The sequence below is a fragment of the Takifugu rubripes genome, chromosome 5 (genome assembly GCF_901000725.2).
Source record: "Takifugu rubripes chromosome 5, fTakRub1.2, whole genome shotgun sequence".
NCBI lineage: Eukaryota > Metazoa > Chordata > Actinopteri > Tetraodontiformes > Tetraodontidae > Takifugu > Takifugu rubripes.
This window is the reverse complement of record NC_042289.1, coordinates 6,855,483-6,877,250: the sequence shown is the minus strand read 5'-3', so window position 1 is coordinate 6,877,250 and position 21,768 is coordinate 6,855,483. Positions and strand designations below refer to the sequence as shown.

The window sequence follows — 21,768 nt, the reverse complement described above, 5'->3', positions numbered from 1 at the left end:
TGAAATTCACTGAACCACAGCCACGTATTTGCTGTAAATGTTTATTCCAGATGTTTAAAAACATTTGCCTCATTTTTAAGATTGCTTTACATCTCATCTACTAACGTGTTAATAACTGCGCGATGATTTTGTTCTATACTTTACTGTAAATGCTGGAAAACCAGAATGAGAAAACAAACAAACATGTTTTTATGGTGAGACATGGTGGCGGGTTTCATAGCACATCTTCTTACCGTGAGGTGTCTCCCGTTTCATAAAAATATAACGAAGAACAAAGCTCTACAGGGAAAAATGAAACCAGTCATGATACACCGGGACACATCCCATAATACTAAATATAAAAATGCATGGAAAATGGAATTCCCTCTGTTTCATGCAGTGCACTCACAACAGACAAAAAACAAAGAGGTTAATAAATAAACAAGTTCATGACCTTTATAGTGTTAACTGTAACACTGACGTCTGTTACTTCTGGTTGCTGCACTCTCTGGGGAGGTTTACAGATGTAATATACTGCATATACATCAACTATAAAACAGATTCAAGTCCCTTTGCATGGCTGCCTCTGTCCTCTCCACCCATCTAAATGAATAATGACTGACCTGAGAAAAATAATTTCATCAGCTGACGACATCCAAATGCCAACATTTGAAAAACGACTGTGAAACATTAAAATCAACCTCTTTCCGCATAAAATAACCAAAACACTGTTGCTTCAATGCATATAAAATGGTTTTCCTCAGCATTTTCTTTGTGTTGTATGGGAATAAAGGACGTGGCCAGGAGGGGTCAACCAGGTTTTTAGTCTTTCGGGTAAGAAGGGAAGGGGCAGCGTCACCAGAGGGAGCCGACGCGGCCGTCCCATCACCGCTGTTTGAGAAGTGCTCTGTACATAGCGAAGCCCAGCACGGCGCACACAGTGGCACCGAGGCTCGCTCGCAGCCAGAAGGTGGAGTTCTTCAGGTCCGCCTGAGCCATGTGCCTGTGAAAGACAGCAGAAGGCGGAGAACAGGTGAGGGGAGATGGCGTTCACCGAGGGGCAAAAGGGAGGAGCTTTCAGCCGTCTGGCAAAATCAGGTTCTCACGTCTAATGTCAAACACGTTGATTAAATTTGTTTAATCACATCGGGATGAGAGAAAGGAGAAGGAGATGCTGCGATTTCCTCTTAAATTTGGACAAAGACCTGCCATATAAACACCATCATATAGTCCATCAATCCCACAGGAACTATCCAAATGTTTATTCCTTTGCTTCAGGTTTGGTGAGGTTGCCACTCTACAGGCGGGTTCTGATTTTACCTTCTTAACATAATTAGTTGATCAGAGTAGGTCTTCATAAAGATGGACCCCTCTGTGTTTGAGCCTCCTCCAGCCCAGCCAGCACACCATCAGGCGGCGCTGGGAGACACTTCATATGAAGTGAGACTGCAGCTGGGATTAATTCCACATCAGCCAACTCTAACCAGCCCAAACATCAGACTCAAACACGAACGTATGTGCGTTCAAACGACACTGCACACTTCAGGCAACAAATACGTACACAGCAAATTACTGTGGAAATGATTCCTAAACATGCCCTTTTAACAGTATACAGCTCAGTGGATGCAGCTTAATATATAACTCAATTATGTCTACATTAGTGATTCCAAATCAGCAGATTCTCATCATAGTCCAATACAACGGCCCAATTTTAGTTGCCGTAAAAGGAGGAACACAAACTGGTGATGGAGTGAGGAAGCAAAGCGAGGGAACAAATCAGGAGCAGCGTGTCAGAGGGTCACGACATGCAACAAGAAGAGGAAGGGCAGCCAAAAACATATATGAGAACACCTATGGAATGGAAGAAGAGAAAGACAGACAAGAAAAAGAGGGTGAACTGACAGGACGACTGGTGGAGCCGTGAATTAAGTCTAAACATGAATAAATATTGATTCAAAATTTCTAAATTTCTGAATCCTCAACCCAGAGAACAGATTCAAATGTCCTTCCTGGGTCCAGAATCCAAAAAAGGAATCAAAACTGAAAACTTCAAATACTTTTTGATAAGTTGATGCCACTTCCTTAAAGAAGTAAATGGGTCATTGTTGCATAACAAGCCTTCAAATTGTTCTGCGTAGACTTCCATGAGGTTTTCAGTTTGAAGCACAAACCAAACCAATGTTTGTGTTTTACTCATTAATTGTAGAGATTACGTGGCTGTTAGTGAAGATTTACACCTTGCATATCCACAGCAGGAGAGAACGTAGCAAACACTCTTTAAATCACCAATTTGTTATTTTATAAGTGTGTAGATGTGTTTAGTAAAGTCTGCACCAAGCATGCCAATAGCGTGCAGCTGTTTCCCGTTTGCAGACACGGTCACCTGCCTGGTTAGCAGCTTGATCAGCAGCTTGTTAGCAGTGATCAGAGAGGAGGGGGTCTGGCTGGAGCTGCAGCAGAGACCAGGAGAACTCAACTTTGATTGGAGGGTGATGGAAAACGTAGCAAAGTTTCTTCTATTATTGATCAGCGCTGAATGAAATATAACTGTCCCAACCCGAGAATATATTTTGAAGTTTTTTGAACCCTTTAAATGGTTCAACCCCCCCCCATCTAAAAAATCCTTTTCGAGAATAAAAATCTGAATATTAAAAATAACAGCAACAGTAAGTTATTGTTGTACAGACCGGACATTTCTCTGTCAGTCAATCCATGTTTTAGCCCCGCCCCTTTAGATTACAGACTACTGCAATTGTTATGTGGGACAATGCAATAAACTGGAGGACAAAGGACAGAAAAGAAGTGCAAACCAAACTGGACAGAGAGTGTGAGGACAGAAGACACAGCCCAGAAGTAACTTACAAGGCTCTGATGACAAGATTAGCAGAGTATCTAACATAGTATCAAACATTATGTCATTTAGTCTAGAAAAAGAAGATATTGCCACTCTCATCTGTAATCTATTTCGAGCAGTGGATATGCAATGTAAACCTGACAACTTCAGGGGAGAAGGAGCCTCTACGTGACCTAATCAGGAGGTTTATCCCGAGGGTGGGAAGCACAGAGGTAGACGTCACTACTAGATTAATAAAATGCTACGTTTGTTTCTACGTATCAACCTGTTAAAAACGACCCTGCGGAGTTGGGCCTTTATACTGCGCAGCAGCTCCAACCTGAGGAGGTTCTGACACAGGCAATAAGTGCACCTGTTGCAGCCGCACAAGCAGCGGCGACGGACATGGCTGCAGAGAGACAAGAGACGTGTGCATTCACCACTACGCAGAGATAACACACGAGACGAGAAGGCTACAGCCCGAATACAACAGACAGTTCATTTGTGTCCTTCAACAACAGACTTTAAAAAATGTATTTAGTCAATTAAAAACTCAAGAACAGAGAGCAAAGATGGGCCTATGAGAGGTGTAACACTCACGGATACATGGCCATGGTGGTGAGTCTGGTGTAGAGTTCTTTGCCGAGTGGGTCGCTGGTGTTGCACGTGAACGGTTGAGGAGGATGGAGCTTGTGTTTGCGACAGAATTCCAGCGGAGGAAGGCTGTAGTGCTGCCGTACTTCGTGCAGGTCCGACTTGGCTGCAATCACCACACACGGGATTTTGCTGTCCATGAAGTATTGCTGCCAAACACATCCAGTCATCCAGATTAAACCCGTTTGATTACAAAGAGATGCGGCAGTTTGCCCCCCAGTCCCGGCCTCTGAAACGTACCTTATAGGTTTTGGCACAGTATTCGAAAGAGCGCGGATCGTTGACGTCATACACCAGGCACACCACGTCACAGGCGAGGTCGGCCTCTGACAGGAAGTCGAAATCTGGCATCACCTCATGGAGCTGGTGTACAGAGAAGGGGGAGAGAGGGAAGATGGAGGGAGGGAAGATGGGTGGATCATCACATTGTAGCAGCATTGTCACTCTACTGTGTAGCAGCTGTTGGTCCTTACCAGCAGATACTTCTCCTGACCATAAACATAAGTTGTGTTAATGGCATACAAAGACTTGTGGTCTTCTCGAATTCGCTGTTGCCTCTGGAGTGGATGAAAAACAGGGATCAAAAGAGGTGTAAACGGGAATTTGGTGTCAGTGACGCATCAGTTCATAAGCACATGGAGGCTTCGCTGAAGAGTGCTGCCTGGTTATTTTACCTGAAGGTTCTTCCCCAAAAAAGCTTGCAGGAATCCACTCTTCCCGCTGCCCTGGGCCCCCAAGACATTGCAGCGGAAGACGCTGCGCTGCGTCTGCTTCTTCTGCAGATCGATGCGCTTGTTTCGCGTTACTAAAAACAGGAAACGCACATCATCTCACGTATAAAAATATAGAAATGATGCAAACACAAATGTGCATAAAGGAACGATTGACTCACCTGTGATTGCAGCTGCTTGGGACTCATGTTCATAGATGATAGAGTAACCAAGGTAACCCAGGTACTCCAAGCTGCGTTGTACGTCTAGATACGTGGTCAGTCTGCCCCAACAAACACGCGCCACAGTGAGCAGAAAGTTGGTGTAATTTGACAAGATCCACAAGTTTAACACTCACGTCCACTGTGAGAGATATCCCTGGTAGGTGATCCATCCCTGATCATTAGTGCAAACGGTGTTTTTGACATCTGGACCCCAGGGCATGTAGGGAAACACTTTGAACAGGTCTTTCAACTCCTCTGGAGAGAGCGCACAATCTCTATCCTGGAGCAAGTCAAAACCGCACACGTTCAGAAGCAGCTCAGGTCGACTTGAACATAAGCTCCAACGTGAAACACTCACTTTGTCGTGTTTGTCAAAAATACTCTGAAGGAAGAGGTAAGCATTGTGGTTGAGCTCGGTGGTGCAGTCAGGAGGAATTTTGATCCTGCAGTTGACGTGAAAAACATGAACTTACAAGACTCTCACGCATTCTTCCCGTTTTGTTTTTTAAACGGTCAGCTGACGGTACTTACAGGGGAAACAGATATTCCTGCGTGAGTTCCAGGTCGTCATCATAGCCAAACCTCCTCAGAACAGTCCAGGTGGTCTCATGTCGACCTCGCTGGATAAAGAGGGTGTGCAGGAACAGGAAGCCTGCAATGATGAGGGTCAATGATGGAAGAACGCAAAGGTTCAGTCATGATTCCAAAAAGATGGGAGAGAATAAAGGGATATCAGGAAAGTTAAATCATGGCGAGTTTACGATCAAATATTAAGAAGAAATAATCTAACCTTTGAGTGTGAGCCCATTATCCTTAACACCATCTGCCATGTTCCTCCTGACAACGTTCTTTACATCCTCTAAGGCCTGAGGTGCCAGCGGTGTATTGAAGCATGTTCTCTTCAAAATAAAAAGACGCACGTGATACACATGTCCTGAGACATTTTTGTCTCCAGGAGACACTGATGTTGCAGAGCGTGAGGCTTTACCTGGAAAAAGTTGAGCTCATTGTCATTGAGGATGCCGTCGTTGTCCAAGTCTGATACTTTGAAGATTCTAGTTAAAGCCTTGATACAAGATGGTTTCAACTGGGGACAGCAAACACACAATGATCCTGGTGCTTAGAACTAGATTCAGATTTATATTCATAGACTTACATCAATGTCTAAAGCCCAAATCTCACCTCCTTCTCCTCTGGGCAATACAAGGGTCCTGTTGGGTGAAGAACTGCTTTCTGGGCATAGTAGAAAAGTTCTGAGATGTTCTTCAGGTTTTTGGCAGAGCACTGAGGAAAAAACGAGGCACGTTGGAAAGTATTTTTGAAAAAGAACTCTCTCTCCAACTGAATCTGCATGGGTCCTCACGTCCACCACTTTAACCTTGTAACCAAGAGAGCACATGCCAAGTGGGGGCATGACCGAGCTGACTCTTATCACCGTCATGTGCTTTCTCCAAGCTTCAACCCAGTTTGTCAGGCTGCACACATTAGCTGCAGTTCAAGGGTTTAGCTACCTTTATATTCAGAACTCTGTTCCAATTGCTTTGCTATTCCGAACAACTAAATATCCTAGCTTCAAAAGCACCAAAACATGAATAAATGTGTGCTAACAGGAGTTGATAGCTTACTTCTACACAGGTCTCTATGTCTTGGTATTGATTCATAATGGGCAGAATGGTCTCCATGCTGCTGTGTTCCACCAGGTCTGATTTATTCCCCACAAGGATTAATGGTACCCTGCAACAAAATCTTTTATTAGCAAATTATATCTGTGCCGGGTTGCTGAAAAGATTTCTCCGACACATGTTGGACTAGTTAATTACAGACAAAATTAGACATTTTATATACTACACAGCTTTTCTGCAACACTACAAATGATCTATTATAGTTTCAATAAGCTCTAATATTGAAGTAATCGTAATAATTTGTGTTCTTGTTCAAGATCAAACCTACTGATCAAATTTGATTTGTAAGCCATTAACAAACATGCCAATACATCAACAAACCTGCTGTCCTTGTCTGTCCTGTCATTAATGAGGGGGATCCAGTGGCTGGTCACCTAGGACAGTAATGATAATGATCAAAAACCCTGCTGAGCCAAAATCCATTAAAGCCAGAATTTAAGCTTATTAGCTGCCCCAAAATCAACAGCATCATTTTACTGCAGTCATGGGTTCAATGAACTGCAGTGGATGCAGAGAGAACTCATGCTCACCTTTTCTATTGATTTCTTGTTGTTGACTGAGTAAACTATACAGATGACATTTGCCTGCAGGAAAAAAGAAGCAATGAGAATTTTTCATGCACGTGGGAAAAGTGCAGGTCGTAAAAATGTGCAAGATCCTACCTTGGATATCTCTTGGTAGAGCTGCTCCTCTGACTGTTCGGCTTCTGAAGGGGACACCAAAGACATGTCTGTGTGTAAGTTAAAGACAACATGTTGTTCATGAAGCGGTTATTCCATATTTATGTGTAGTTCACCCGAGTAATCCACAATGTGTGTGGGGACCCTCTCTGGGGTGACATCAGCTGGGATGGTGATCTCCTCGGCGCGGAGCGGAACCTGGAACATGGGCAGAATCAAACACACTGAAAATAATGGACTGTGACCACAATTTGAGCCCTGAGTGGCTGTTGGTACATACCTCATCAGGGAACTCCTCACTGACCAGTGACATTATTAGGGATGTCTTCCCCACCTTAGCTGCAGGGGCACACAACATGTTATTCTTACATTACATCACAAGCAAAAAACATAATTAAAACAGTGAAAGGACGAAATTGGGAGCAGAAGCGAGTTTATTTATGTGGGTGGGCACATCTTTAAGATAGTGGAATTGCAGCTACAGTAAAAGAATTCTTCTATTGCAAAATTAAGGAAAATATAAGCTTGTATCCATATCTATCTATCCATTTAGACTAGTCTTAATTTAATATCATCATACTAGACTGATAAAATAACAATAATTTTCCAAACTGGACAAGGTCTGATGACACTGTATGTGTTACCAAAGGGGGAATAATTTCATGCTTTTTCGGAACATAAGACTGGGACACCTTCGTAGTTAAAGTCCGTCTGGTGATTTAATTTGATGCGTTTATCCTGAGGACTTATATAAAAATATTGAAATACACATCATTCATCATGAAATATTCGAGGGTTGGCGTTCAAAACCATAGCAACCTAAGACACAGGGTAGGTAAGTGTACTATTTTTACACTTGCTGCTGTACGATTATCAAACTCCATTAATGAGCAACAAAACCTTCCCATTTCACAAGCACGCGTTTTGATTTGCCTGGAGATAGCTCTGGCTTTTAGCTTCTTCACTAGCTTTATAGCCTTTTTAGAAAACCAGGAGCTAATCATACTTACGTTCTCCTACAAGCAGTATCCTCACGTCTTTCCTCATGTTTGAGCGTGCTTTTCACGGCAAAAAGGAGGCTTTATTGTCTCATATAGTCCCGGGGACGCCGTCCTCTTGCAGCTTACCAACACCAGGCCTGCGCAGTCAGGTCCTGCGCTGTCAAACTCTCGGCGCCTTTGTAGGACAAAACGGACGCACAGTTTTGGAAGGACCCTCGGCTTTCCTACTCCTCTTTTCCCCGCTTGGGAGTTCTACTCTCGGCAAGGATATAATTTGAAAAATAGTTTGTGATACATAATGCCTACAATCCCATGTTAATTGGTGGTTTCTGCAGCTCCACGGTGTTCCGACGCGGATATTTCATGAGCATGCCCGACCTCCAACACCCGGCAACTACGGGTGGCCGTGCAGGACAAACTTTAATACAGCGCCAACGCGTTTACCCCCCGTCTATGTTTATTAAATTTCACGTTTAAATTGACATGAATTAACAACTGAATTATATGAATTTCTATGTAGCATTAGTTAGGTATAAACATGTGGGAAAATATTTATTACGTTATCATTTGTGTGGTGATATTGTGAATTATTGTGTTTACAATAAAATCGAAAGAGTTAGTCTTGCTGTTCCATGATTTAAAACAGAAAAAAAATCAGCATCAGGTCCTCTTTTTAAAGAAAACTTCACATGAACTGTATGATTCAAACTTTTTTTAAACAAAAGCCATTTCTCTCATGTATTAAATAAGATCACTTTTTATGTTCAACAATACTGTCATGTAAAAACAAAATTTTTTACCACTTAAGAAACATTCCTGTAAATCACTTGGTGTTGCACACTTATTGTCATTCTTCTTCATAATAGTGATATCTGAGTGACACCGGGGAATGGTTGGTACTAAGAGGTGATTTGCCACATTATCCCTTGATGAAATCAGTTAAAAGGCAACAAATGTTGTGGTATTGCAGTCCAGTTGTGGTACGTCTCTGTCAACGCTTACACTTGATATTAGCTTCGACTGAAACAGAAACAAAGGAAAAGGATACAGTGTGGTCAAACATCAAACCTGGAAAGTTCATTTTGGGGATGTTGAATGAAATTAGAACATGCATATGTCGTATTTAACAACTTTGGTTTGCCTTATGTGTATATACATATGCTAATTTCATGCTAAAAGTCAATGAATGTTTAGATATTCTTTGACTGTTTTATTCATCGTCCTTTTTGTGGTTTTGTGATTATATCAAAGAACTTTCATTGCACATTCAATGTCTGTGGTGGTTCCTTGCTTACTGGTATAATCCTGTGGTGTCATGGGTCTTTGAAGGACTTGTGCAATGGCCTGAATCCACTCTTTCTGCTCTTTCTCCTGCTCGCACATGAAGACAAACTGACGCCATGGGGTCTCCACTGTGATGCCATATTTCCACTTGTTTCTTCGAGCATTCTTGGGTTCACACTCCTTCACCGAGTACCCTTTCTCCTCCGTGCCAATGAAAATGACCCCTAACTCCGCTGCATCCTACATTCAGTCATATTGAAAAGATGAAATTGAAAAGCCAGAGATGGACCAGGCGAGATAGCGACACACACACAAAGCGTTTGACCCCCCCTCACCAAGTGATGCTTGAAATATAGCAACTTCCGGTTCCCAGAGTCTAAAACAAACCACCGTCTTTTGAATGCTTCCTTATGCTGTCAAAGAGAAAACACATATAAAATGGAACATCACATACAGAAACTCCACAATTTCATAACTTTAACTACCCTTTTTTCATATGTTAAAAAGAACAGGAACGCTGAATAATTAGAATTACACTGAGCACTGAGAATAATGAGCATAAGCACTGAGAATAAGACAAACGTGAGGAAGAACAGGCCTGTATGAGTTTAAAACCTTACCAAAGGTCCTGTTTTTTCCATGTATCCTTCTTTGAGGTAGTTCGTTGTTATCTTTGGTATCAGCTGACACAGACAAAAGTATGATTAAGGATTAAATGAACCTCCTGTGTCTTTTTGTTCTGCACATTTTTACATTCGATCATATTTGTAGAACATATCTAATCACATGCTTCCTTTGTCAGTGGCCTATGTTCTCCACTATCTATCTAATAAAGCCACATCAACTAAAGTAAGAGTAAAGTAGGTGTAACCACATATTGTGTCCAGATTATGCTGCATTGCCTACTTCTTCATCAGTTCCCGTTGGATATGCCGTCTTCAGGTAGGCGTAGCGCGCAGCACGGATGGCGTTATACCATGTGACTATTTCCTAAAGTAGAAGAAGAGACACTGAGCTTCGTCAAAATCAGGGCAACCCAGCATGCGACATTGATGGTGACGCGGTCCCACCTGAGCACTCTCATGATAAACGTAGAGGCTCCTAGTGTGATCGTCTCCTTGATAGGTGATTTGCAGGCCATGAGGATGATCAATCTTTTCTGGCTGGAATGTGGCATTTAGGTCTTTTATGGAGATTACAGCTTTAGGGCCTTTGGATTCCTTGATGATGCGACATTAGGGCACTTTAGAGTCAGTACAATGGTTAGAAAAAACTAAAGCAACTACTTGAGCATTCACGACTCACATTTTCCTTGTTGTAGTAAGACAGAGTAAATTCTCTCTCTACCAGCACAAACTTCCTCTTCAAAAACTGCATTTTCTCTTTCCCTTTCTTCCACAGCATCCCTTCATAGAAACCTGGACTCAAGTCAAAACAACAGCTCAGTCACAGGATCAGACCATTCTCCTTTGTGCTGTGGGCCTCACTTTAATTAGTTTATCTACCTGTGATCTGCAAGCCTCACCTGTGTTGTACGGAAGAGGCGGAAACTTGGTTTCCCCTGTGAATTCCATCCTCTCGTATTTAGCCCGAATCCACTGCTCACGTAAGGTGCTGTGATTCAGAGGCGAATGTCAACAATACAGTGTCACAGTCTGTTCATTACTATCTGCATCACTGCTACAGAAACAGGCTTCATTTGCTTTGATTTAGAAGCATCTGTATTGAATTTGTCTGGCCCTAAATTGCACTTCTGTTTTTGTCTGTTTTTCTGCAGTGTCAGCAGTCTGTGCGTGTCATAACTGAAGATTCCACAATGACAACATAACCAGGCTGAAAAGCACTCACCTGCAGTCGTTCTCTTGAGGTCTATAGTAGAAGACTGGAACAGCTTTCTCAAAAACAGCCCGATTGCTGGCGTTGCCGCTGGCTTTCATGAACTTCTCAGGTGATGCAAATTAAGACAACTTAATTATATTGTGCGGCATGATAAAAATTAAAGTAAAGTGAGCCCTACCTCAACCAGCTCATCCTCCCAGAAGTCCAGTTTTATTGATTTGACCCGGCTGGACAGGCTGCGGTGGATGCCGGAGCAGTTCAGACACAGGAATACCCCCAGTTTGTAAGAAGCCCACTCTGGATCTGCAGACGATGGCGAGTGGAAACAAGCAGCTCATGATCTGGGGGAGCCTCTCTGTAGCTAGGTTTCACTACATCCTGTTCACCACTCTCCAAAAATATCAATGTACCAGAGAAAGAGTAAAGTCTTTCTCTCGGGTGTCTCTGCCCCTAAATAAAGTAGGGGCTCTGCCCCTAAATAGAGTAAAGCTAAAACACTCAGGCAAGTAGAAAAACAAATGTAGCCTACTAATTATAATTTAGTCAATCACTCACTCAGCCCATCCATACTATTCTGCCTAGGCAATAATTTGGTTGTTGTTTGACAGGGTGAAGAGGAACAACCAGCTCAGCAACTCTAAAACCCGATCAAGAAGGTAAGGAGACTCTGCCTTGCTTTAGGACCTGGCCTCTTTTGTTTAAAAATGCTTGTTTTAAAAAGAGCATTGGGTGCAACGTTACCACGTTGTTCTAAATTGGACTTACCAGCCGCACCACAGTCAGCGCACCGATTGTTGTGCGGTTGTTTCACAAGTTCCAGCAAGATCTTTTTGTTCCGCTCGTGGTTTGTCATTTCCACGGAAAATCGACGTCCCCTATCACACGATGGACGCCGTCGTCAACACTGGGCATGGTGCTGTAATCGACTCAACCCGGGGCGAGACAAGACTGGCCCGAGTGAAAAGGGGAACCTTCCTCCGCGGCTTCAGAAACGGGTGTCCGCCCAACTTTACGCACAGATGCGCGCGCCGAGGAGCAGAGCGCGCAGTCTGCTGAGACCAGTTTCCTGAAGAGTCCCAAATCTATCGGCATTAACTGCTGAAGTCATCACTAAAACTTTTATTCTTTATTTTAAACTTTTTTAAAACGATAGTCACCTGTGCCAATATGCGCGTTCTGACTTAACTCTGCAAGCTCTGACTCCCCCCCCCCATTTAATTTAAAACCGCTTCTAAAATTAAGATTAAAACACTTGAGTGTCACGGAAACATCTCAAGACCTGGGTGCTATTTAGGTTGCAAAACTTCCTGTTGATCATATGACGGCATTAGTTTACAAAGGCATAAATTTGGTTTTGATAAACCTTTATTTCAAATCGCACTGTGAATGTTGCCGCTGAAAAATAAGTGTTTTAATGTGAAGAAGCTGAAGTGGAAAAAGTAAAATTCTGTCAAAAATATCTCACTTTTATAAAGAGAAACAATGTGATTCTGTGATTTACAAAAACCCTTTACAAATAAGCAAACATAAAATATTAAGCACCTATACAGCATTAATTACACTTGCTTTGCAAAAAAACTATATTTCTAAATGAGGTTTTAAGGTATGAAAGGCTGACGTACAAGAAATGTTCCAGCACAATTTAAAAATGATACAAAGAGTGTAAATTATTATTAGTGCAGTCATTGAAGGCACCCAAACAGGCCCCAAATTTAGAGCACATCTGAATTCTGATCGCAATGATCCCAGACAAGTGTGGAACTCATCTCCACACGCTACAGTTTAAGGGAAATCTCCTGCAAGATATCGTAGAGTGCTCTTGTCAAGACCCAGGTGGATCACGTCCAGGTAGTGAAGGAACCTGAAAAAGGAAAAGGCAAAATCAACATTTTGTCCTTGAACACCATGCTCTTAACTGTGACTTGTAAAATAAAGTTGCGATGAATGCCAGCTATTTGGCAATCAGCGGTTAGCTTTGATCATGTCTATTCTGAGACATTTTGATCACCGCTTCCTGCCCAAAGGTCAAACCGGATGTTAATAATGAGTGCACATGACTGCTTTGCTCACCTTCTTTTCACCTTTTCCTGCTCTCTCAGCTGTTCTGATCTGCAGATGGTGCGCAGAGCTGGCAGGTATTCCACGGCAGCTGCTGGTCTGTTGCATAGCGTACCACACACTCCTTTAAACCTCAGGCTCTCCATTAATTCTGTCCTCTTTTGTATTAACCTGGGGGGAAGAAAAATCATTATATCAAACTTTCTGAGTACCATCAACTCAACAGACGTTATCTCACAGCAAAGTATCATTAAAACGCCTGGTTTCATTGTGACGCTTGGGTTGCTGGTGAAACATACAATGCGGTTAGAACACACTTCTCTAAAGTAACAGTATCATGGCGACTGCTGCAGAAAGATGAGAAAATTGTGCAAGGCCTGTCAGGACTCACTGTGGTTGGCAGGGGCCCTCCTGGGTGTAGCTGCAACTGTCGCGATGAGCTGCCACAGGAAGAGTCAGTTCTGCTTCTGCCTCCTCCCTCAGCCTCCCCTCAAACTGTTTGGCTTTGTCCCAGGCCTCTGCTGCTGAGATGCAACACTTCTGGAAGCTCAGTGCCTCAACAGCAGCTGTGATCTCTAAGGACCGCTCTCTGCCCATCCAGCTTCCCCTGTCCGTCTCAACTCTCGCCTCGTCTCTCATCCCGTCTTTTACCAGTGCACCAGCTCCGAGAGCCGTTGGAGGAGCACCCAGCATCGAGTCCATGCAGGACAGGTTGTCAAAAAATTCACCTAATGATTGTAGACCCTGAGAGACCGGGAGGCTTTTGAGCTTCTCTTCAGGAGTCAGCGGTTTCCTCCTTACCTGCGGGCAAACCACACTCGCTCCGACGTCCTCTTTTGACTGCGAGACAATCTGGGGTTTGTGAAGAGACACAAAGTCATCCTCAGAGTCAGAGTCCAGTCCATCCTGACCTGGCACACAGTGTTGCTTCTTCATCTTCCTCATCCTGCTGGAAAATTTAATTGGACTGCCATCGTCTGAGCACTCCATCCATTCCGCTGTGGGTGGCAACACAGGATGGTCTTGTGATTGAGAAAGTGTCTGTTTTGGTTCACTGGGTGAGGTAGTCAGCTGGGTGCTTGGCAGAGGTAAGAGTATCTCCATATTTGAATACAGAAGGTCCACTCCTCGTCGCTTGCAGTTGGTCAGCAGGTCCCACCACGATGCCTCATCAGGTCTACAGGTCTGTTGTTAACACCCTCCCATTAATATCTCAAATGATTTATTATTTAAATCAAAGTAAACACAGAGCTCACCCTGAGAATCTGCCAAATGTCTCGCTCAGGTGCAATATTCAGCAGACCCAGCATGCTCTCGGTGCAGCAGGCATCACGACGAGGGACGGCAGATGTGACAGAATCTGATGCAGCTTCAGGCTCAAGTGGCTCGAGTTTGGCTGCTTAAAAAGGGAGAGAAAGAAAAAAAGATTGACTCATGCTTGTTTTATGAATAAACCACACTGAAAAACTTGCAGGGATAAAATAAATACTGTTCAGTTCACAAAGAAAAAGGTCGATGTAACTGTAAGGAGAGTTCTGTTGGGCGTGAACCCTGAACCTTCAGACCAGAGGAACACTGCCAGTTCCCCAAGTACCCTTTTAACATGTTCAAAAGGCATTAATTATGGGTCACTGTAGTTTCTTCACTTTGAATTGCAGAGAAATCTAAAATTCAGTTGTGAGAATCCAGGAAAGAGTTTGAAACGCCCGTTACCTTTTTTAGCAGTGTCTGTCACAGGCCTGTCTGTGCAGTGACCCCCACCACTGCGGGCCCAGAACTGCAGCTGTAGTAAACTCTGCCTCATGTCACATCCATTGTGTCGCAGCAGAGCGCTGACGTCCCATTGGTCCGTCCTGATATCCTCTGCCAGACACAAGAGTTGCATGAAGCTGCTCGAGTCCAACTGGAAGAAACAATAAGAACGATGCGTCCTGTTTCTTTAGCATTGTAACAGAAGCCACAAATCTGTGTTTAGAATCAGTGAGATGTTCACAACTCACCACAGAAGGCGCTTTGAAATGGATCTCTTCAAAATTACCGTCAAACATGCTGCTGAATGCAGGATCTACGTTGCAGACAAGGTTTGATTTAGACTCAATATGATCAAAAACAGGCCAAATTGGGCCTATTCCTCTGAATTCCCCAATTCCTCCTACTCACCACTGGTAGTGAGAATGACGGGCCTCTTGGTAGTAGTCATAAATGTCTTAATGGCAGAAAGAAAGCCGGAGTCATCGTCAAAAATTACATCCACCTCTTCAAACAGGATCAACGAAGTGGCCAACTTCTTGCTCTGCTCTTCACTGATGCTCTCTTTAGACACGGAAGCTACTGGTGGGTTTGCAGCAGGGACTTTGTCTCTACTGCCAAACACATTTGCTTTTGTAGTGTTCTTGCATGAAGCTGTATGAGAGGAAAAACTCAATGAATCCCCAAAGTTCTGTCATCATTTTATAACTAACAAATACAAAAAAGGAAAGTCTATTTACATGGTTTTTCATTATTTTTAGTGTTTGGTGCTTCCCTGTTGGGGGGTCGACCCATTTTGAAGAAGTTAGCCAGTGATGTTGGAGCCAGGTCTCCTTTTTTAACCCCTTTAGGTGAATGAGGGTGTTTTCTAGGAGAGGAAACCACTGTTCGAGAAGAATTGACCTTTTCTGGACAAGTAAAGAAACAGTCAGCAGTTATCTTAGATAGTTCTGTCTTATACTGATATAGTATGTTAATTGTCAGTTTCCATACTTGGAGAAGATCCTGGCCTTACAGAGCTGCTGCTGCTGTAACTATTGAAGTAGGAGGGCTTGCATGCGTTAACGCCCTGACCATCCACCTGGTGTGACTGCGTAGCCTCTTTTAGCTGCGACAGAATCAGACGGCCACTGCGCTGAGAGGAAGCGTTGACCTCAAATACCTGGAGAAGCCAGACGGCAGGTTATAAAATTAAAGTGTCAATTTCAACAAAAGTGCCTGCTAGAGTTTGTACCTTGAAGCCCAGTTCCTGAGCACACGCATAGACTGCCGCAGTCTTCCCAACCCCAGTGGGTCCTGTGATGAGCAACGTATTGCATAACATGTCCTCTCCATCCTGAAACTCCTCTTCTCCACAGTCCCAGTCTGAATCTGGAAATAAAGATCAGATAAATTAAACCAAACAGACAAACAAAGAGACGAGCAGTATTTCTGCCACTCACCAGTCTTGTCTTCCCCTTGCTTCTTCTCTGTCAGTTTTCTTCTTTCTTCTCGGTCTGCTCTGAGTTTCCACTCCCTTAACCAGCTGTGAAACAGAAAGATCATCATGTCATTGACCTGTGCCACATGTCAACCAAGCCTTGGTAAAGTAAAGCACTTTTGACTCTTCACCTGTGCAGCCTCCTCACTGCTCTGGCATTGCCTACAATGTCACTAGAGTGCTGAGGATGATATTTATCTGTCCATAACACATCCTCCTTTACATCATCTGTAAAATAAAGAACCAGCCAGTGATGAATCTCAATCACAAGAACTGAACCACTGTCAACGAGTGATCACGGGGGTGCAAACACGTCCGTATTTATCAAGCTTACCAGTAAACAAAAACAATTATGCTGATGTTATTGGACTATAATTAAGAACATTTGGGCATGAAATAGATTGATCAGGACAAACAAATGACTGAAGGGAAAACTGATTTATACCTTTTTTTTCAGTGTCCTCATCCAAAATCGTAATGACAGCGTCATCTTCAGATTTAGCTGCAGGATTGGCGTCGTCATTCTTCTCCTGCTCAGGTTTGGACCGCTGACTTCGTCTCATACGGCTTCCCTTCACGCTTCGCTGTGAAACAATCTCCTCCTCTCCTCTACGTTGCTTTTTAGCCACCTTTACAGCAATTTCCTCTTCCTCACTTTTCCTCTTCCTCTTCGCTCCCACTGATTTAGCAGAGAGTGTGCTGGATTTGACCCTGGTGATAGGGTCTGCTTCTAGCAATAAAATAAAAAGGCAACATATAAGAACTGTTTAGTAGCTGTGTGTTAATATATTAGCTATTAATGTACTGCATCAAATGCAAATGTGAGGGGAAAAAAACAATCAAACCAATAAGCTACAACTCTTTATGTTTCAGTGCTGTCCCACTGACCTGCTGCCGTGCACTGCTGCTTGTGATCAGCGCGTCTCTTCAGGAGGCGACTCATGAACATCTGAACAGGGAATAAAGGATTGGATGTGCTCACCTCCTCTGTGAGACGATGACGAACGCTTTCAGAGATCTCGGGCCTCTGTGTTGAACCCTTTGAATGAGAAATTAACATGAAACATTTGATCCTTAACTGTCAGTGTTATATGCCTGATGTGCAAATGTTGTCAGTGAGTAATCATAAATAGGCTTTTCATGTGCCTCTCACACAAAAAAATCCATGTCAAAAAAGTGTAACTAAGGGCTTTCAGTGCTGGATTTAACCTAAAATATTCAATTCCATTTATCTATACATAATAAATGAATACTAGCGTAACAGGAGAAAACCTTTGGCAGGACCAGTCCTCTGCTGACTGCACGCAGCATGAAGCAGGAAAAGAAGGAGAGACAGGACAGAAGGGAGGACCTACAGTCATAACATACCAGCTTATGTAACACTCTACACGCTGGTTTTGTCTTCATAAGATGGGAGCTGCAAACAGGTGGCAGTGGGCTGCACGTTTGGTACCAAAACTCTTGCAGATGAGACAGTAAAGAGGACTGAGGCCAAGGCAAACTCCAGAGAGGGCAATCTGTCAAAACACAGTTCAATGTTGATCACACAATACATTTGCAGAGTCGATCAATTTGAACATTAAGTCAGTTTAGAGACATTTTTTATTTTTTGCCTAGATGTGGAAAACAAATCAACATGTATTTCTGGTGGAGCGGTCTACCTTTTAATGTTTGTTTCGTGTGTGTCACCGGTTGAAAGGAAGAACAGGAAAGAGAATACGCCTCCTTTGTGGCAGTGGTCTTGGCTATCTGTTTCCTAAGGGACTCAGGCAAACCACTCTTTAGGAACTCTCTGCGTGCCCTGGACTGATCATTGTCTGGAGAATTTGTGGAGCTTTCATGGCTGCTGTCGTCAAAGATAGAAATCACCGCCGATGCCTTCCGAGCAGTTTTTTCTTGACCAAGAGAGGAAGCTTTGGACCCTGACAGCAAGGAATTCCCGCAACGTTAGAGGAGACGTCAACGAAATGGTGAAATCTGATGTGATGTTAATGGAGACATAATACCTGCTAAAGGTTTGGCATCTTTGCAAAGAGATGAGGCCTTTCCCAGAACATCATTTAGACTGCGTAAAGACTTCTTACTCTTTTCTGCCACCTTAGGAGTGGTCATCACATCTTCATCCAGACATATAACAGAATCCTGACAATAAAATTTAAAAAAATTCTCATGACTCTTAAAGCAACATTCCAGTTAAGGGAACATTAAAAACGTCATTAGTTGATAATACGCAACACTGGGAACCACTATTGCGAACGCGTCAGAAAGCAGTTTGTTATAATACCTCATGTTCACAGTAGCTCCTCTTGGCAGTGGCCTCGGTACGTGAGGAACGCCTGAGATTTGTCTTCTCCTCCACACTGACTTTTTTACTCTGCTGAATCACCCGGGCTTTCTCCACCAGCTTTCTTGCCTGCTTCCTTTTCTTGGCATTATTTGGAATCTGAAAAAAATATGAATTGAAGCAAACATATAAATTATTAGCAGTGTAAGAACAACAGCATTAACAGTAATAACAAGAACTTACATTGGAAGCACCTGCAGTGCCACAGCCACTTTCTGTCTTGGAGGTAGGAACATCTTTCTGGACTCGAACAAACTTAATCCTGAAAAGATAACACAAAAGTAAGTCACAGCATATATGGAATAAGAGTAGGATTACAAAGTTTGATGATAATAAAAGGATTAAAAAAAGAAAAGGCCGGCCATATAGATCACCTGATTGGACTCTGCTTGACATCAGGAGGGCACACCATTTCTGCTCTGAAGACTCCGTGTTTGGACCTGTGTGTCTTTGCAGGTGGATGTACAGCAGCCCTCTTTGATTCACTGGGTTGTCTTGGTCTTCTGACAGGAGTTTCTGGGTTGGAACATTGACTGACGACAGCCGCCCTTGTAGACCTTCTCACCGCTGGGGTGGAGGGGGTTGAGGTGACAGGAATCTCCTGTGTCCCATCACCATCATCAGTGTTTACCAATTCTTTCACAGGAGCAGGTAAAGTTCTGACTGTCCTATTTTCTCCTTTCTTTTGGCTTTTTCTTGCCAGCTTATTTTTAGCAGCTTTTTTAGAAATCGAAGAGGTTTCTTCAGCAGTTGGTGGAACTGTGGGCTGCTCCTCTGTCTCTGTAATATCTTCAACTTTCTCTATTGGTTGCTTGGTCTTGCCCTGGCTCTTACCAGGCTTGGTTTTAGAGCCATCCACAGCGGGCTGTTTGAAGGCAGCCATGAACTGCTTTCTCTCAACATCAGTGCATTTGGGTGTGGATTCACTCTCAAGAATGGCCAGTTCCAGGTCTTCCTCCTCCAGAACTACATTTGACTTCCATTTGACAAGAGGTCCAGAAGATGGGAGCTTGTGTCTGTCCTCCATCTGAGCAGGTGATATCAGTTCTAAGGGGCTCGTTGTCCCCTTTCTCCTATTGAAGATAGAAGCTACCTTTTTAGTTGCCACAGCATCCTGCTTAGGTGAGACTGCATGCACTTCAGCATGAATGGTGACCGTCTGCGGTGAGCCTTGGAGTACTGCCTCCTCAGAACGTATATTTTCATCGAGGTTAGTGTCCATTTTTTCAGTAGCAGTTGGGACATTTTCCACTATCTTCTTCTCATCGATGTCCTCGCTCTGACTGCGCACAAACTCCTCAAAGGAGATTGTCACTGTGCTGTTGTTTAACTGTGAGGTTTCATCTACATTAACCTCCATACTAACATCACACAGTGTGCTCTCAGTTTCTGTCTCCTCTTGTTGCTGCTTTCTCCTAACAAGCGGTACATTACTTTTGACTTTTTTTGCTTTATCCTTTGAAGGAACAATTGGGGACAACTCTATAATTTCTAGTTGTGATTGAATATTGGATTTTTCATCATGATGTTTCTTTATGTCACTGACGATCTCAGTGGCCGTGATCTCTAATTTTTCCCCTGTGAAGCAAGCCTCTTCAATAAGATTAATGCCTTCACCACCACTAAAAAGCTTTCCATCTGTTTGTACCGACAACCTTTCTTTATGGCACTGTTCTTCTACAATCATACAGTCCTTCTCCGTGGACTGTGAAAGATCCGTTTTATTGAGTTTCATCGCTGCTTTGCCAGACTTTCTACTTCGTTTCTGAAGTGGCTTTTTTACTTGCGTCTCTAAACTATGTTGTTTTTCACAGGGCCGAGATTTCTGACAGTCACCTTCCAGTGGTTCTGGTGAGCTGGTCTTAGTCGGGGCTTTCCGGGTAAAATAGTCCATAATATTGCTGGGACGAGGAGGAGAAAATGGCTTTGGCACAGGGGAGAAATTGTTTGGGATTGTCTTGACAACAGGACTTCCTCCATCACTTTGAGATTTCTTGCATGGCTGAAGAACCAAGAAATGCATTAAAATGCTGACAAGCAACAAGTGCACGATCTAAACTGTCCACCTCAGTGTCTTAGACGTACCTGAATGTCAAAGTCCTCGATGACAGATGCCATAGCAACAACACCAGCCATTTTAGAATAGACCTGGTCCAAAGGACAACACATGAAGAAATAACTGTCCTCAACTTGAAATAAAGCATGGAAGCAACTATTGATGATGTCTTTCCTGATCATACAGCATAACAACAATATTTAAAGATGACGGTATTAGTTTGACAGCCTGATCATGAATGAGAAAGGATAGAAAGTAGCTGCAACGTTAGAAAGAGTAGATTTTCTGTCAAGCCGTTAATAACACATTAGGAAGGCAAGATAAGATAAAATTCCTGTTTTGTTGGTATAATTAAGGGATTACAAACGGTTAACTTTGTCTGACATGGCGCCCAGTTGCTTTTCCAGTTCAAACTATAGTGGAGAAGCAAATAGAAAAACAAAGAAGTTTAAATCCTCACTTACCAAAAATACTTTTACTTTAATGACCGTCTTCGTGCTGTTTCCCGTTCACCCTTTCGTGTGTTTGTGAGGGAACGAGTGACATAAAGCTCATTGTGCGACAGGCAGCTATTTGTTGCTTTATTGCTGGAAAACAACAAGCTAGCAGACGTATGTTAGAGGCGAGCAGCTCCAGCGTAAACAGGGGTTTCGCTCATGTCAGCCGCAGAAACACGAACGAAAGCAGAAAGTCTTCGCGTAAATATCCCAAATGGCTCGAGAGGAAATTCCAATTTCATGTTTCTCGACATGGACTGCGCTTTCAATTGCGCGCCATTCTGGATGTGAACGAAGAGCGCCAAATTCACGCGACCTCTGGCGAAACGGGCCTCCAACCAATCATGTGAGCGAAAACATGTGACGTCAGCGTCTGGTGTCGCATTTCAGGCCGCTCCAAAAGCTACAGCGCCTCCTATCGGTAGGGGCTGAAAAGTGCATAACAAGTTGCATGTATATAATCCACAGACAATTTTGAAAAACGTTTTCCTTACTCAAAGTTATTGAAAAGTAGAGTAATAAGAATGAGAAACGTTGATGCGAAGTTTTTCGGAAATACTTAATCGTTTGCTAGTGAATTATTTGTGTATTTGAGGTTGCCGTTAAAAACACACAAACTCAAACCCAAGAAACATATTAAAATACATTGAACAAAATGTAAAAACCTGTTATTAATTACAGCCCAAGTAGTCGCCTTT

The 21,768-nt window shown here is 43.1% G+C and overlaps 3 protein-coding genes and 1 long non-coding RNA gene across 5 annotated transcripts; 1 reads left to right on the top strand and 3 right to left on the bottom strand.

The window, feature by feature from the left end:
• Window positions 1-27: 27 nt before the first annotated feature.
• Window positions 28-8,193, bottom strand: rhot1a (ras homolog family member T1a). The gene is made up of 19 exons (XM_029836027.1): window positions 7,773-8,193; window positions 7,043-7,101; window positions 6,879-6,960; window positions 6,745-6,788; window positions 6,613-6,666; window positions 6,404-6,456; window positions 6,026-6,134; window positions 5,583-5,684; window positions 5,389-5,487; window positions 5,191-5,299; window positions 4,932-5,052; window positions 4,759-4,843; window positions 4,535-4,680; window positions 4,359-4,459; window positions 4,141-4,271; window positions 3,940-4,023; window positions 3,707-3,829; window positions 3,413-3,615; window positions 28-982 (listed from the first exon to the last, which is right to left on the bottom strand). The coding sequence occupies exons 1-19, from the start codon at window positions 7,807-7,809 to the stop codon at window positions 865-867; spliced, it is 1,860 nt and encodes a 619-aa protein (XP_029691887.1). The 5' UTR covers window positions 7,810-8,193; the 3' UTR covers window positions 28-864.
• A 186-nt stretch (window positions 8,194-8,379) lies between these two features.
• Window positions 8,380-11,908, bottom strand: adap2 (ArfGAP with dual PH domains 2). Its single transcript, XM_003964602.3, has 11 exons — window positions 11,652-11,908; window positions 11,065-11,189; window positions 10,896-10,987; window positions 10,573-10,661; window positions 10,353-10,465; window positions 10,118-10,267; window positions 9,954-10,037; window positions 9,668-9,730; window positions 9,383-9,460; window positions 9,059-9,287; window positions 8,380-8,783 (listed from the first exon to the last, which is right to left on the bottom strand). Exons 1-11 carry the CDS (start codon window positions 11,737-11,739, stop codon window positions 8,755-8,757), a joined length of 1,140 nt encoding a protein of 379 aa, XP_003964651.2. The 5' UTR covers window positions 11,740-11,908; the 3' UTR covers window positions 8,380-8,754.
• A 325-nt stretch (window positions 11,909-12,233) lies between these two features.
• Window positions 12,234-21,392, bottom strand: atad5a (ATPase family AAA domain containing 5a). Of its 2 annotated transcripts, none has more exons than XM_011603907.2 (22): window positions 21,038-21,392; window positions 20,603-20,665; window positions 18,892-20,519; window positions 18,701-18,779; window positions 18,458-18,616; window positions 18,180-18,315; window positions 17,835-18,095; window positions 17,542-17,690; window positions 17,062-17,212; window positions 16,619-16,903; window positions 16,305-16,401; window positions 16,136-16,218; window positions 15,928-16,064; window positions 15,687-15,855; window positions 15,434-15,601; window positions 15,105-15,347; window positions 14,945-15,009; window positions 14,658-14,847; window positions 14,201-14,343; window positions 13,336-14,129; window positions 12,957-13,115; window positions 12,234-12,747 (listed from the first exon to the last, which is right to left on the bottom strand). In XM_011603907.2, exons 2-22 carry the CDS (start codon window positions 20,651-20,653, stop codon window positions 12,669-12,671), a joined length of 5,226 nt encoding a protein of 1,741 aa, XP_011602209.2. In that variant the 5' UTR covers window positions 20,654-20,665; window positions 21,038-21,392; the 3' UTR covers window positions 12,234-12,668. The 2 variants fall into 2 exon arrangements, with proteins under 2 accessions (XP_011602209.2, XP_011602210.2); XM_011603908.2 differs by having other exon boundaries at window positions 14,201-14,340.
• LOC115249810 (uncharacterized) lies at window positions 16,131-17,186 on the top strand. The gene is made up of 3 exons (XR_003888438.1): window positions 16,131-16,276; window positions 16,631-16,711; window positions 17,047-17,186. It is a non-coding gene; the product is annotated as an uncharacterized lncRNA (long non-coding RNA).
• Window positions 21,393-21,768: the final 376 nt, after the last annotated feature.